This window comes from Pongo pygmaeus, chromosome 15 (assembly GCF_028885625.2).
Source record: "Pongo pygmaeus isolate AG05252 chromosome 15, NHGRI_mPonPyg2-v2.0_pri, whole genome shotgun sequence".
NCBI classification, from domain to species: Eukaryota; Metazoa; Chordata; class Mammalia; order Primates; family Hominidae; genus Pongo; species Pongo pygmaeus.
The window spans coordinates 79,849,367-79,864,163 of record NC_072388.2 but is presented as its reverse complement, the minus strand read 5'-3'; the positions used below and the strand labels follow the sequence as shown (position 1 = coordinate 79,864,163).

General features: G+C 35.4%; 1 protein-coding gene across 21 annotated transcripts in view; it reads left to right on the top strand.

Annotated features, from left to right (window-relative positions):
* CEP128 (centrosomal protein 128) overlaps positions 1-14,797 on the top strand; it is a 465,504-nt gene that overhangs the window by 40,565 nt on the left and 410,142 nt on the right. For all 21 annotated transcript variants that reach the window (XM_054449602.2, XM_054449600.2, XM_063651940.1 and 18 more), the window contains 4 exons: positions 2,239-2,400; positions 4,391-4,477; positions 12,656-12,782; positions 13,811-13,929. In XM_054449602.2, coding sequence (XP_054305577.2) covers positions 2,254-2,400; positions 4,391-4,477; positions 12,656-12,782; positions 13,811-13,929 — 480 coding nt within the window. In that variant the 5' untranslated portion in view covers positions 2,239-2,253. The remainder of the gene's footprint in view (positions 1-2,238; positions 2,401-4,390; positions 4,478-12,655; positions 12,783-13,810; positions 13,930-14,797) is intronic.

Below are 14,797 nucleotides of genomic sequence, written 5' to 3'. Positions count from 1 at the left end.
CCTAGTTAAGATTTTGTATTATTACTTGATATTTCCCTTTTTTCTTGATATTTTTATGCTGACATGAAATGAGAGGGAGTTGAGGAGATTATACACACATGTAGGCTCTGGCCTGCACCTGCTGTCTTTAGCACTTTTTGTTAATTTTAAGATTGTTAACTGAGGATAAACGGACAGCAGAACACAGTGGGAAGAACATAGTGTTGAGGACAGAGAAAGCCAGCTGAATCTTGGGTTTGCATTCTACTTATAATTACTGTATGGAGTTGGATATTATTTAATGTCTTTTAGTAGTAGCATCCTCTGTGAATTAGGGGTTAATAGTGTTCACTTTAATAAGTTGTTACGAGAATTAAATTGGGTTGTCTTATGTAAGCATCTGCATAGTACTTGGCAGAATAGCAGGCTCTTAGAAAATGTTGATTTTTTCCTGCTTTCACTAATGGAAAACGCTTGATGGGAAGTACTGTAACTTAGAGTAAAAGATGTTATGTTACGTGGCATAGATTTATGAGATGAATACAAGTGATTTCCTAAATTTAAAAGGTGAATGTTATATGTAAGATGTTATATGTAAGATGTCTTGTCTTCTAAAGAAAATACTTTCTTCCTTTGGACTTAAGCAATTGTGAGCCAGGAAAAGCAAAGCCAAACAATTGCTTCAGTCTTAATTTCTTGTTCATGTTTCCTTATGGTGGGAGGGAGTGACATCATGGGTACTATACCTTTGTACTTATACATAGGAGAAGACAGGCAAGAACCAGAGAAGATAGGTGCAGAAGGAAGTTAAGAGCCCTGGGCAGAGGTGAAGCATGGGTGTTCAACAGCATGTTCTCTAATCCTGTCTTAGCTAGTGTGAAGAAGTTGGCTATTTCATTGATTCTTTTTTTGATAGCAGTAACAGACTGTATTTCATTTTAAAAAACCTAACCTTATGGCAAGAGTTCTTGCTTGTTTATTTATTTGTTTAGTTATGTTTCATCCAATATTTTAAAAACACAGTTGCTTTCATTAAATGCTTTAGGACATGTATACATTTAGCACATTCTTTTTATTGTCTCCTTCAATGTATGATCAGCGTACTTCCAGATGCATTCAGAATAAAGATCCTGGAAGTCTAAGATACTCTGTCATTCAAGAAATGTTTTCTTGGGAGGCTGAGGCAGGACAATTGCTTGAACCTGGGAGGTGGAGGTTGCAGTGAGCCAAGCCGAGATCATGCCACTGCACTCCAGCCTGGGTGACAGAGTGAGACTCTGTCTCAAAAAACAAAAGAAAAAAGAAATGTTTTTATCACACTATATTTAATCAGCCAGCAAAATGGCCATATAGATTTTAGGGAGATTCTAGCAATTAATGTTAAAATAATGTTAACCCACCATTAAGTAGAAAATGAAATTATTGGGATACTCAATACACTTTCACTTTTTATCAGTTGAGTTTCTCTGATGCTTCTTTATTCTGAACTTACTTAGTTTCTTCAACTTCTATTAAAAGGTTTCCTGAAACTTTTGAGATTCCTTTGCCTGAAATAATTTTTTTAATGCATTACATAGAAAACTGAGGTAAGGATGGAAGAAAAGCGTGTTTAGATAATTATCTACTGATGCATATACTCAGGATGTCCGGCTTTCTATTTTGGTGGAGATGTTGAAGATTCCACCTTCTCATGTATCTGTTATTGTAGAATTTGTACCTGTATTACAGCATTTGTTTAATTCTACCTTACTTTAAGTCAAGGTACATGAGAGTTGTCAATGTACACTGAATGAGACCGTCTTATTGTAGGTCATGCTGTGTCTTTACCTGTGTTCTTACAGTAGAATGGACATTAGATGAATATTAAGATACTTGCTGGTCCTAACTTTAGAGAATATCTGTGTTTTTCTCATCTACCTTACGATGTTGTTGGTAGGATTAAGTGAGGTACTAAATGTGGCAATACTTTTAAAATTTGGAAGCATTGCATGAATCTAAGGGATTATTATCACTGGAGTTGTAAACATGACCAAAATCATATCTGAGGAATCGCTCCCTTAAAGCAGAGAAAACGAAGGAGGGAGAATTACATGGGGAAGTGACTTCTTGTGTTTTTAAGCTATGTATGTAGAAATTACAGTGTGCAAAATTACTAATGTATTAAACATAGAAAAGAGATCAAAAGCAAACAGTTGTATTAGTCTTTTATTTCCATGCTTTTTACTGTTTTATTAACTTTGACCTATATTTATTTAAAAGGATTTGTGTACATCAATGGCAGAATCATCCAGCGAATCAGATCACTTCCGCTGTTATGACCGATTGAGTCCATGGGCTGCCAGATCAACTCACAGGGGAACTCGAAGTCTTCCTACGGTAGAAGTTACCGAGAAGGTCAACACTATAACAAGTACTTTACAGGTTAGTTTAACAATGGTTGCATTTAATAGAATTTAAATAGTTTGAGTTGCTTAATAGTTTCAGTCAGTGGATTAATTTTCTTGCTGCTGTAACAAATTACTGCAAAGCTAATGTCCTAAAACAACACAAATTTATTATCTTAAAGTTTTGTATGTTAGAAGTCAACACTGGTCTTACTGGGTCTCAAAGTGTTGGTAGGGATGTGTTCCTCTCTGGAGGCTCTAAGGGAAAAATCTATTGCCTTGCCTTCTCTGGTTTCTAGAGGCTGCCCACATTTCTTATCTTGTGGCTGCCTTCCCTCATCTTCAAAGCCAGCAGGGAAGGGTCAAGCCATTCTTACATCTTATGATTCTACTTCTCCCGCCTCCCTTTTCCTCTTTTACGGATGTTTATGATTTCATTGGGTCCACCCAATAATCCAGGAGAATCTCTCCATCTAAAAGTCTTCAATGTAATCACATTTGCCAAATCCCTTTTGCCATGTAAGGTATACATACACAGGTTGCAGGGATTAGGACTTGGATATCTTTGAGGGCCATTATTCTGCCTATGACGGTCAGTAAAGATATTTGAAATATGTGATAGGTGGTGGAGAGTGTTTCAGGATAAAGCAATATTTCCAAATAAAATATCATGAGAGTGAAACCAGTAGAAATGATTGTAGTTTAGCTTCTCATGGGCATGTGCCTTTAGAGAAATTGCTCATGTTTTGGTGAGGTAGATTATTTGTGGGTGAAAATAAAGAGATGCCATTTTGATTTAGAGGCTAATTTTTGCAAGTATTTGGAGGTTTGAGTTGAGGCATTTTGCTTCCTTTTCTTAGAAAGGGCTTTAGAAAGGAGGTGGGGGAAAGGTAACACAGCTATAGGGGAAAAAAGAAAACTCAGGAATAGAATGTATTTCCTACCCATTAATCCCTTACCTTTACCTTAGCCTGGCTAAGAATGGATTTTGGCTTTTAATTGCTTTGGATTAGTATGCTTAGATGAGAAGAGGGTAATTTCTGGTGGCGAAGCCATGCGTTGATTTGAAAACCAGAGGACCTATCCTTTTTAAACTCATTTAAAGTAACATAATGGGCTGGGCATGGTGGCTCATACCTGTAATCCTAGCACTTTGGGAGGCTGAGGTGGGAGGATCACTTGAGCCAGGAGTTTGAGACTAGCCTAGGCAACATACTTAGACTCTGTCTATACACAAATTAGGAAAAAAAAAAAAAAAATTTAGCTGGGCATAGTGGTGTAGAATTCCTTGAGCCCAGGAAGCTGAGGCTGCAGTGAGCCATAATCATGCCACTTCGCTCCAGCCTGGGTGGCAGAGCAAGACCCTTTCTCATCAATAAGTAAGTAAGTAAAGTAAGTAAAATGTAAGTAAGTAAAGTAAGATAACAATGGAATTTTATAGTATGAATTCTTGTGCTTTCCCAACAATGAGACATGTTAATAAGTATATATTTTTGAAAGAAATACCTTAATTAATCCCCCAGGTGAAATCTAGAATATTTAGATGAGAACCATTTCTTTTGTGATTAAAATTAAATTTGTTGTTTTTCTTCTCACCAAGTTCTGAGGTAAAAGAATAGTCAAAATCACATTGATCTTAATGATTTTCTTCTCTTGTACACAGTCTACTAGATTTGCTTTTTCAGAATTCCTTTTCTATAAACAGTGTGTGAATTGGTTGAGGGGCACAAATTGAAAATTATGATTCTGAGAATTTATGGTTTTGTTGCTGACTTACTAGGGAATCTTGAATACGGATTTACATTATGTGCGTCAGATTTTACACAAGTAAATTGCAGTTGGATTTGAGTTTCTCTCAGTGGTGTTAAGATTTACTTAATATGTATGAAGTACATTGATATTCAACTTAGCCATGATAAAAGTTGTACATTTTACAAACTGTTGACTTAGTTGATTGACATACTATTAAGATTGATTAGGAAAAAAAGTATTTGGAATAATTAATTCAGTCCATTTTCTTTCTCAAGGATACCAGTCGGAACCTGCGACAAGTGGACCAGATGCTTGGACGATACCGAGAATACAGTAATGGACAGGCGGGTGCGATAGAACATGTGAGAAACTACATTTGTTTACATTTTCTCCTACCCATCTTTTTGGGAATGAAGTATTTTGGGGAATGGGGCTGTGAGCTAAAGGAAATAACCATTGTGAAGCGCTTTAGATTTTAAACTAATTTATTATTTTATAGTTTAAATTTAGGTTAGCTTGTCAGATGGATTGCTAACTAGCTTATATAAATTAGATTCTATTGAATTTGAAGGCTTTACATCAGAGAGAGTAGAATTCAAGACATGAATTTAATGGAGACTTGGTAAACTTGGGCCATGGAGAGACCCCTCGTGTAGAGTTAAGACTTTTAAGGATGGTTTATTTTAAAGTAATACGTGTTCATGGTTAAAACAAAAAACGAGAAACTCCTCTCTCAAAGCCCCTTTTTAATTTTTTAAAATTTCAATTGCTGTAGTGGAACAAGTGGTTTTTTGGTTTCATGGATGAATTGTATAGTGATGAAGTCTGGAATTTTAGTGCACCTGTCATCCGAATAGTGTACAATATACCCAATAGATAGTTTTTCATCTTTTACCCCGCTGCCAACCTCCTCCCTTCTGAGTCTCCAATGTCCATTATACCACTCTGTATACCTTTGAGTCCCTTCTGAGTCTCCAGTGTCCGTTATACCACTGTACACCTTTATGTACGCATAGCTTAGCTCTCATTTATAAGCAAGAACAAGTGGTATTTGGTTTTTCATTCCTTAGTTACTTCACTTAGGATAATGGCCTCCAATTCTATCCAACCTCCGTTTGAGCCCCACTCAAAAGAGGTAACAATTTTGAGAGCTTCTTGTTTCCAAACATTTTCTATGTATTTAGAAGCATATGTGTGATTTGCTTTAAAAATGGAATCATATTAAATATAATGTTATACAACGTTTTAAAATTTAATAATGTATATCATTTTCCATATAACTTTGTGTAGCATTACTTCATTGTTTTGAACAGTTATACCCTATTCCATAGTATGAATGTATTTAGTTTTTCTTTTTATTATAAACATTATTGCAGTGACCATTACTGTACACACACATATATATGTTTTTGTAATCCTGTAAGATTGCTGGAAGTAGAATTGCAGGGTTAAAGGATATGTGCACTTAAAAATTTGCTGGATATTTCAAAATTGCCCTTTCAAGGATGTTCCAGTTTATACTTACTTTACATGGAGATGTAAGAAAGAAATGTACTCCAGAGTTCTGGAATAAAGTTAATAATGTATTTTTAATTAATATGTTGCTAATTCTATCTTCTACTTTTCTTTCCTTTGGAATTGCTTACTCCTATCCTGTAAACTCTTGGAAAACCAATTAAATTTATTCCTTCATGTTTCTAATGAGGGGTATATATACAGTGTGATGAAAACACTAAAATCACATTGTATGTGTACCTATCATTGGAAACATGAAGGAATAATGACTGTTTTATACATATCTGTGTTGTATTGAATTGTCACATAACTCCCAAGTTGTAATTGACGGCTTGTTATTTTTTTGTTTTTACAAAGTAAAGGTATAGTTGTCATTAATCACTTGTAATTGCAAGCTAATGGGCGCAGGGAAACATATCTTCTCTCATAAGCATTTCTATTTTTATTTAGAAAATGAGTTTGGACATCCTTGTATTTACAGGATTTTTATGATTTATGATGTACTTGACTGATGGAGCTCTATAGACTTTGTTATATTTGGGTAGCTCATGAAATGTTTCAGATTCATTACCTTACTAATAATGGGAATTGAGTCTTTGCTTTTTAATTTATTAGTGAAAAATTGAAAACATTATTGTTAACCATTAGCAGAGTATAGTCCTACTTTGTAAAGTTGAATATTAGGTCCCTACTTAGGGTAGCAAATTTCCTTTGAATTGGGCGGTTTGGAAATTAAATTATGTATATCCTATTTTAGGTATGATATATTCCATAACAGTAAATATTGTGATGTTAAGAAAGCAATTTTCAATGAGGGACCCATTGTCATCAAGTCTGTGGTAGGCCTAGAGTTAAATAATGCTGAACTTTCTGAGGGAGTAGTTTTTTTTTTTTTTTTTTTTTATGAGATGGAGTCTCGCTCTGTCGCCAGATTGGAATGCAGTGGCGTGATCTCAGCTCACTGCAACCTCCGCCTCCCAGGTTTAAGTGATTCTCCTGCCTCAGCCTCCCGAGTAGCTGGGACTACAGGCGCATGCCACTACGCCCAGTTAATTTTTCTATTTTTAGTAGAGATGGGGTTTCACCATGTTGGTCGGGATGGTCTCTATCTCCTGACCTTGTGATCCGCCTGCCTTGGCCTCCCAAAGTGCTGGAATTATAGGCATGAGCGACCGTGCCCTGCCCAGGAGTGGTTTTATAAATGGGAAGTAAATAAACTCAACAGATATTTCCATCTGAGTTGTAAATACATTTTTAGGGAATGACGAACTCTTTTACATAGCTTCTCCAGATTAAAGGATTCTATTTCATCATTCTATTTATTTCTTACTTTTATTTTCATTGCCTTTAATCATAATGATAAAAAGTATCATTTACTGAACAACCAAATCTGCCTCAGGCATTGTTCTAATTATTTTACATAGATTATCTTATTTCATCCACAAAATAAAACATGTAAGAAAGTTATCTGATGGGGTGTGAAAGATGCAGACAGGAGTGGGGGCAGAAGTGAAAGTAGTACAGCTGAGGAAAGCAAATGAAGCTTTTCTTTGCTCCTTCTGAATCATGATATTTCTATTTTAAAAATTTTATTTATTTACTTATTTTGAGACAGAGTCTCCCTGTGTTATCCAGGCTGGACTGCAGTGGTACAATCACAGCTCACTGTAGCCTTGAACTACTGGGCTTAAGCAATCCTCCCACCTCAGCCTCCTGAGTAGCTGGGACTACAGTTGTGTACCACCACACCTGGCTACTTTTTATTTTTTACTTTTTTAGTAGGGATGAGATCTTACCATGTTGGCCAGGCTGGTCTTGAACTCCTGGGCCCAAGTGATCCTTCTGCCTTGGCCTCCCAAAGTGCTGGGATTACAGGCATGAGCTACTATACCTGGCCTGAATTATAATGTTTTTAATGATCACTTCTGTTATTTGGAGTACCCACTGTTGCCCAGATGATCTCCTTTCATAGATTTAGGTTGCAGTGTAGTCAATCCTTTTGCGTTTTATGTGCATTCTTTTTCAGTTCATTAACCTTGAGTTACATTTTGTTTCTAATCAGAGTTTTTCCAAATAGAGACATCAAAAGGCTTTCAGAGATCTCTGTGAGAATTTTAAAATTTAGTTATTTTATTTTGATGGTAATCTAAATGCATCTACAGTTATTTTTCAGTTCATTTGTATATCAGTTTCCAAGATAATTGGTTTCCTACATCTTCTTGTGGTGACCAATGACTTTTTTACCCCTTGAGTATCATTATTAACTTACAATTATATGCATATTTAAAGTGTTTTAGTCCATTGCAGTTAATATTTTTATTTATGCTCAAATTGTTTTATCTTTGGCTAGAGGGAGCCTACTACATGCTTAAGTCTGAAAAAGCATTACTTGATGATTTGGATAAACTACCTGTGTTAGTTCATTCTTGCATTGCTATAAAGAACTACCTGAGACTGGGTAATATATAAAGAAAAGAGGTTTAATTGGCTCACGGTTTCGCGAGGCTGTACAGGAAGCATGACATTGGTATCTGCTCAGCTTCTAGGAGGACTCAGGAAACGTACAATCATGACAGAAGGCAAAGGGGAAGCACACACGTCACATGGCCGGAGTAGGAGAATGCGAAGGAGCGGGGAGGTGCTACACACTTTTAAACAACCAGATCTCATGATAACTCACTCATTGTATAGTACCAAGTGGGGATGGTGCTAGATCATTCATAAGAACTCTGCCCCCATGATCCAGTCACCTCTCACCAGGCTCCACTTCCAACACTGGGAATTATAATTGAACATGAGAATTAGGTGAGGACACAGATCCAAATCATAGCCATTCAATTCCAGTGCCCAAATTTTATTTGCATTTATGCTGGTACACAGTAGTTTCCGTTGTTTCAGTCTAATATCAAAAGAACAGAGGTGAAAGAATAGATCTAATCTTTAAATCATGCATTTATATCAAGTGAGGTATTAGTATACATTATATTATGTTCTATGATGTCCATTTTACAGGATTTCAGATAGGGGAAAGTGGGGGAAAATAGAATCATCATTTGGTATCTGGTGAGGTAGTCCTACTAGACTCAAAAGAATTTATAACATTGTAGTTAGTACCACAGTCTTTGGTAAGACTGATTAGTTTTAGGAAAATAACATCATCATAGAAAATGTTAGATTGAGTTTTATTAACATTATTTTGTTTTTATTTAATTTTGTTTGGTTTGACGTTACACCTAGTAAGACGTTATAATCCAAAAGAGTTTAAAACAATTTTTATGACTTCGTACTCTCTCTCTTTATTTCTTGGTTTTTGTGTTTTAGGAGTTATCAGATTGGCTCCATACATCACTAAATTTTGTGCAGTGTCTGTTGTGTTGTGACTACTTAAAGTGTAGATTTTAATTCTATTACATTTTTAGTTTTATGTTTCAGGTGCAGAAATTGTTTTTGCCATAATGCTTGGAAGAGTAATTTAAAATCGCCTTTATTTTATTCATCTCCCTTTACATAACGTAATTTTATTTTTTGGACCTTAAAAATCATCCTATTCATCTTCAATGGCTTCGGATATATCTTTTTAGAGTTTTAAAATGGGATTGATAGATGAGATTTTGGGGAAGTGTTTCATTTCTCTTGTTCTTTAATGTTCTTCTGTATGTCCCATGGTAACTTTTTTTCTTTTGGTGGCAGGGAGTGCGTGCGTGCGTGTGTGTGTGTGTGTGTGTGTATGTGAAAATTCACTTTATTTCTGAGCTTTTAGTTACAGCTTAGGATTTGTTAGCAAATAAGCCTACATAAAAAGGATGCTGGCAAGATCTGCTTTTGGCATTGGTAGGTAAGATTATTTCAGATCAACTCTTCTACTGAGAACAACTAGAAACATGAAAAAAAGTAAAAAATAATATTATGAATCCATCAAAGAACTACTAAGGCAGTGAGGAATTCTGTAGTCAGAATCTGGCAAAAAACTTAAGTCCAGAAGGGTAAATCTTATATTTGGGACTTTCTTCCTCCTTCAAGATGATAGCTGATTCCTAAAGAGGTGGATTAAAAGCAGAGAGGCTAGGATCAGAGTTATCAATTAACTTAAGAGGCTAGGAAGACCAAAGCTGGAGTTCAGGAACCCTTTAGCTTTAATGGAGACCCCAGAGGGTGATAGTATAGGCAAAGTGGTGAATTGGAAATGAGAAGTGATAAACTGAAAATAGACCAGCCTTCATGGTGACAGAAGCCCGTCCTTGAACCACTTCAGTTCCTAACTGGGTTAAGGTGATTTGAGATTGCTAGTGACCCTAACCTGACTTTCCATTAGAAGCAGAACCAGATTTTTCTGAAGAAAGATGTCATCCTCTAGAACTTTAAATTATTTCTACAACTTGTCATATAAAATGTCTATCACATGGTAAAGAATACACAGGCATAAAAGAATATAAAAGGTGTCTGAAAACCAAGGGAAGAAGCAGACAATAGAAACATATATGGGACTATAAGGTAACCATGAATAACATGTTCAAGAAATTAAAAGAATAGATTAAGAGTTTTGGAAAATAATTGAAAACTAAAAGGAACCAAATGAAAATTTCAGAAACTGAAAAATAAGATAAATAAATAACCAACTGACCTTTAATGAACAGAGTGAACAACAGCTTGAGTATAGTTGAAAGAGAATTCATGAATTGAAAGATAAACCAGCATAAGAGATCCAAAAAGAATGGAAGAATGAAAGATTGAAAAAATATAGAAGAGAAAAGAAGACATACAGCATTTAGTAAAAAGGTATAACTAAAATGCAGTTGCATTTCCAGAAGGAGAGGGGAGAGAGAATGAGGCAAAAACAATGTTTGAAAAGATGATGCCTGAGAATTTACAACATATAAAATTTATTAAGCTATGGATTTTGTGATCTCTGTGGGTCAGAAATGGGATAAATACAAATAAAACTGTACATAGTGATACATAATAAAATCACTGACAAAAGTAAAGAGAAAATCTTAAAAATAGCCAGAGCTAAAAAGGCAGATTACCTTCAAAAAGAAGCAGTAGTAAGAAATGATAGCTGACTCTGCTTTCAAAAGGATACTGAAATTGAGTTTAGCTTGAAAGATGGAAATAATAAACACAGCAAAACTTAAGAGAGCTGATTTTACATTTTATTTCTGACGCTAATTTGTATGATCTAAATTCACTTTAGTGACTTTTCTAGTCTGTGTCTCATGTTACAGTTTGAATTTGAGCTTTTTAGCTTTAACATTGTTTAGTTTTATTCTGATAATTTTGTCATAGATTACTGATATACTACTTTGTGATCACTACATAAGACCTCTGGTCTACTTATATGTTATTTTACTTATGTGTAAATTACTCTCAAGGTAAACCTTGGTTTTCCTGGGCCTCATAGTATGTTTTGTGGATTCATGCTGAGGTTTTTTTTTTTTTTTTTTTTTTGAGACAGAGTCTCGCTCTGCCGCCCAGGCTGGAGTGCAGTGGTACGATCTCAGCTCAGTGCAACCTCTGCCTCCCAGGTTCAAGCAGTTCTCCTGCCTCAGCCTCCCGAGTAGTTGGGATTACAGGCACCCACCATCACGCCCGGCTAACTTTTTGTATTTTAGGAGAGATGAGGTTTCACCATGTTTGCCAGGCCGGTCTCGAATGCCTGACCTAGTGATCCAGCTGCCTCAGCCTCCCAAACTGCAGGGATTACAGGCGCGAGCAACCGTGCCTGGCCGATGCTGCATCTTATAGCTGGCTGGTGAATACTCAAGGCAGGATGGTATTGTACATATCCCAGTTTAGGTAAGGAGGAGACAGAGGGATGTGGAAATCCCTCTTTTTTTTCTTTCAGAAATGAGAGGGACAAAAGGAGCAGATTCCTGAAATTCTAACTCTACTTTTAATACAGATTGTTTCAATTAGAGCAGCCAAATCCAAATAGCCAGACTGAAAAAGGGTTTGCTTCATTTGTGACTCATATTCTGTTTCATCTGTTCTTTTCCTTCAGTTGAGGCTCCTTTCTTTCTGCTCATTTCCCCAAGTAAAGTAACTTGTTCTCTCCATAAATGGTGTTCTATCTTTTAACGCTGGCTGAATTTAGGAAACCCTGTCTTCTCAACTAATCATTTTGTTTTGACATTCTACTTAAAGAGTTATAGATGACTTGTTCCATGGATCCATGCATTATGTTTAAAATTACTACTTTCTATTCATCCTTAAATAAGATATCTAGACCTGAAGTTTCCCAGCAATTCAGGGTGTATGGATTTTCTTCAGCTTTAATTTTTTTTCCCTTGGGTCTTAGTCGAATCCTCTTCTCAGGTCTGTAGTTGTGTACAGCTCTGGACATTATTCTCAGTATTTAGCATGTTTTTATTTAATGTAGCTCTTTATGTCTAAAGATATGTTTTTATATGTCCCCTGTTGGCTGACTCCTTAATAAACTGAATAAAGCATTTGGACAACTGTAGTTCTTAGTGTGTACTGGCAGTCTGATATCTGACCCAATCATTTTCTGGGATTTGAAGTCTTTGAATGACTGAAAGAGGTATTCTGATAATAGAGTTGGACGGTGTACATTGTTTCAGTAGCAGCTGTCACTGTGACAGCTGTTTAGTTTCCTATTTGTTGTAGACCTGGAGTTTCTGAAGGAATGTTTAGAAGAGAGGAAAGCTTTCTCTCTTCTTTCAGTTGTGTTGACCTTGTTATGCTTCTTCGCATGAGTGGTGCACCAATTAGACATTTCAATTTGGTTTTGTAAGCCCTTACACAGTAGACATCTCTTCCACATCTGGCAATAAAAAATGGAATAGGTAGTGACACATGCCTTTTAAAACCAGATTTTAGCATTGGTTCTTAAAATATTTGTATTTACTATTTTCATATTTTAAACATAACTTAGTTTAAAATTTTCTGATACATTTCTTTGGGGGAACCCAGATATTTCAGAAATAGCTTTGAAAATCTGTGGTCTATTTGTATTTGGAAGTTGCTTAAGAAGAATAACACTTCATTCATTATATTCTTTAAATTAGTTAAAAGAAAGCTTGGAACAATCAATCGACCAACTCCGGAGTCAACGTTTATTGAGAAACTCAGGAGGGAGAAGTATTTCTGTTACAAGTTTGTGTGCAAGTGACCTTGATGGTGGCACTGGGCCAGGTAAACACTACAAATGTTCTGAAAAACATTAAAAATATTTTTGAAGTAGATATTGAATACATTTAATTTTTGGAGAAATATGACCCACACATAACTTCATGCAGATTGGATGATAGGACATTTAGTTGTCAAGGATTTTATAGTACATGCTTTGAAATATATTGAAGGGTCTTTGTTGTTATATTGTTTTTTTTTTTTTTTTCTCAGACTCTGTAGACCACATTAGAGCTTTACCTAACAGAAACTTAGATTTAATTGTCTGCTGCCAAAGAATCAAAACAAATACATGAATTCGCCAGGTGATACACTTTTTAGGTTAGGTATCTTGTCCTAGCGTAATAGATTTTCCCATGTTTATGAAATACCCTGTGATGCTTGTTAAGATCAGGTGAATTTCAGTCTTGGCATGCAGGTAGATATGAATGGCTAGCTTAAAGCTTATGACAGTTTGTCTTAATTAATCTTACTTACACTTTTGTATAGCACTGAGATTCATGTTTGAATCGAAAAGCCTGCAGTGAAGGGAGGTGATTTAGATAATTGAACATTGGTACCTTACATTGTTAATATTACTGTTGATTATGGTAAGAATGATTAAAAATTGGGCACTATTTTTTTATGTAGTTAGTTTTTATTTTTATATGCTGTTCAGACTGTAGACTACGTAGTTTGAAAAATTGTGTTTTTTAGTATTAAGTTATATTAAGGGGTCATATGAGTTTTTTATTTAGCAATTCATTATTTTTATATGAGAAAATATGTTGCTTCTTTGGTAAGTATAACAAATTGAAACTTTTGAGTGTTCTATTTCCAGGTTATTTCTGTTGTTCATTTTATCTGCTTTAAGAGCATGATTAATGCTAATTTGGTGGAACTTTATGGCCATAGCAAGATACTTGGGAAATAGTCTGGGTTAGGGACATGAATATATGTATATCCATGTCTGCCATGTTTGTACGGAGTAAAATTTTAGATTGTCTCTTCTCATGCAGTATTTTAATACCTTCCCTTTTCTTTTACTTGTGAAGAGATCCATCGTTTTCCACCTACCTCACCTCTCAAGGACTATGGGGATCCACAGGGTATTAAACGAATGAGATCAAGAACTGGTGTCCGGTTTGTTCAAGAGACTGATGATATGACTCAGGTACTTTGTACCATTCTGTAATTTGTGTGCGGTATTTCCTTATTCTTCTATTGTATATAAATGACTAACACTTGAACTTTAGGCTATATTTTAACCAAGAATTTGATCATTAGTAACTTTATACTGATCCCCTTTTTTTGGAACCAAGTAAACGACTTTTACTTTTTATTATTGTTTTCTTGCTGAAAAATCATAGTTGTATACGTTTATGGGGTATAATATGATGTTTTAATATACGTATGCAATATGGCATGATCAAATCAAGTTAATTAACATCTATCACCTTGCTTATCATTTTTTATGGTGGGACATTTGAAATTTATTCTCTCAGTTATTTTGAAATATATAATACATTGACACTGGTCATCCTGATGTGCAATACATCTCAAAAGCTATTCCTCCTGTCTGTCTGAAACTTTGGACTGTTTGATCAACAACTCCCCTTTCTCTCCCTCTCCCTGCCACCCTCTGGTAACCATTATTCTACTCTATCTTTCTATGAGTTCAACTTTATTAGAGTTCATACACAAGTGGGATCATATAGTATTTGTCTTTCTGTGCCTGGCCTTTTTTACTTAACATAATGTCTTCAGATTCATCCATGTTTTTGCAAATGACAGGATTTCTCCCTTTTTAAAGGCTGAATAGTATTGCATTGTGTATATATACTACATTTTCTGTATCCATTCATTCACTGATAGACACTTAGGTTGTTTGCCGATCTTGGCTATTGTGAATAATGCTGCAATGAACATGAGAGTGCAGATATCCCTTTGACATATTGATTTCAGTAGCTTTGGGTATATATCCAGAAATGGGATTAATGGGTCATATAGTAGTCTTATTTTTAGTTTTTGAAGACCCTCCA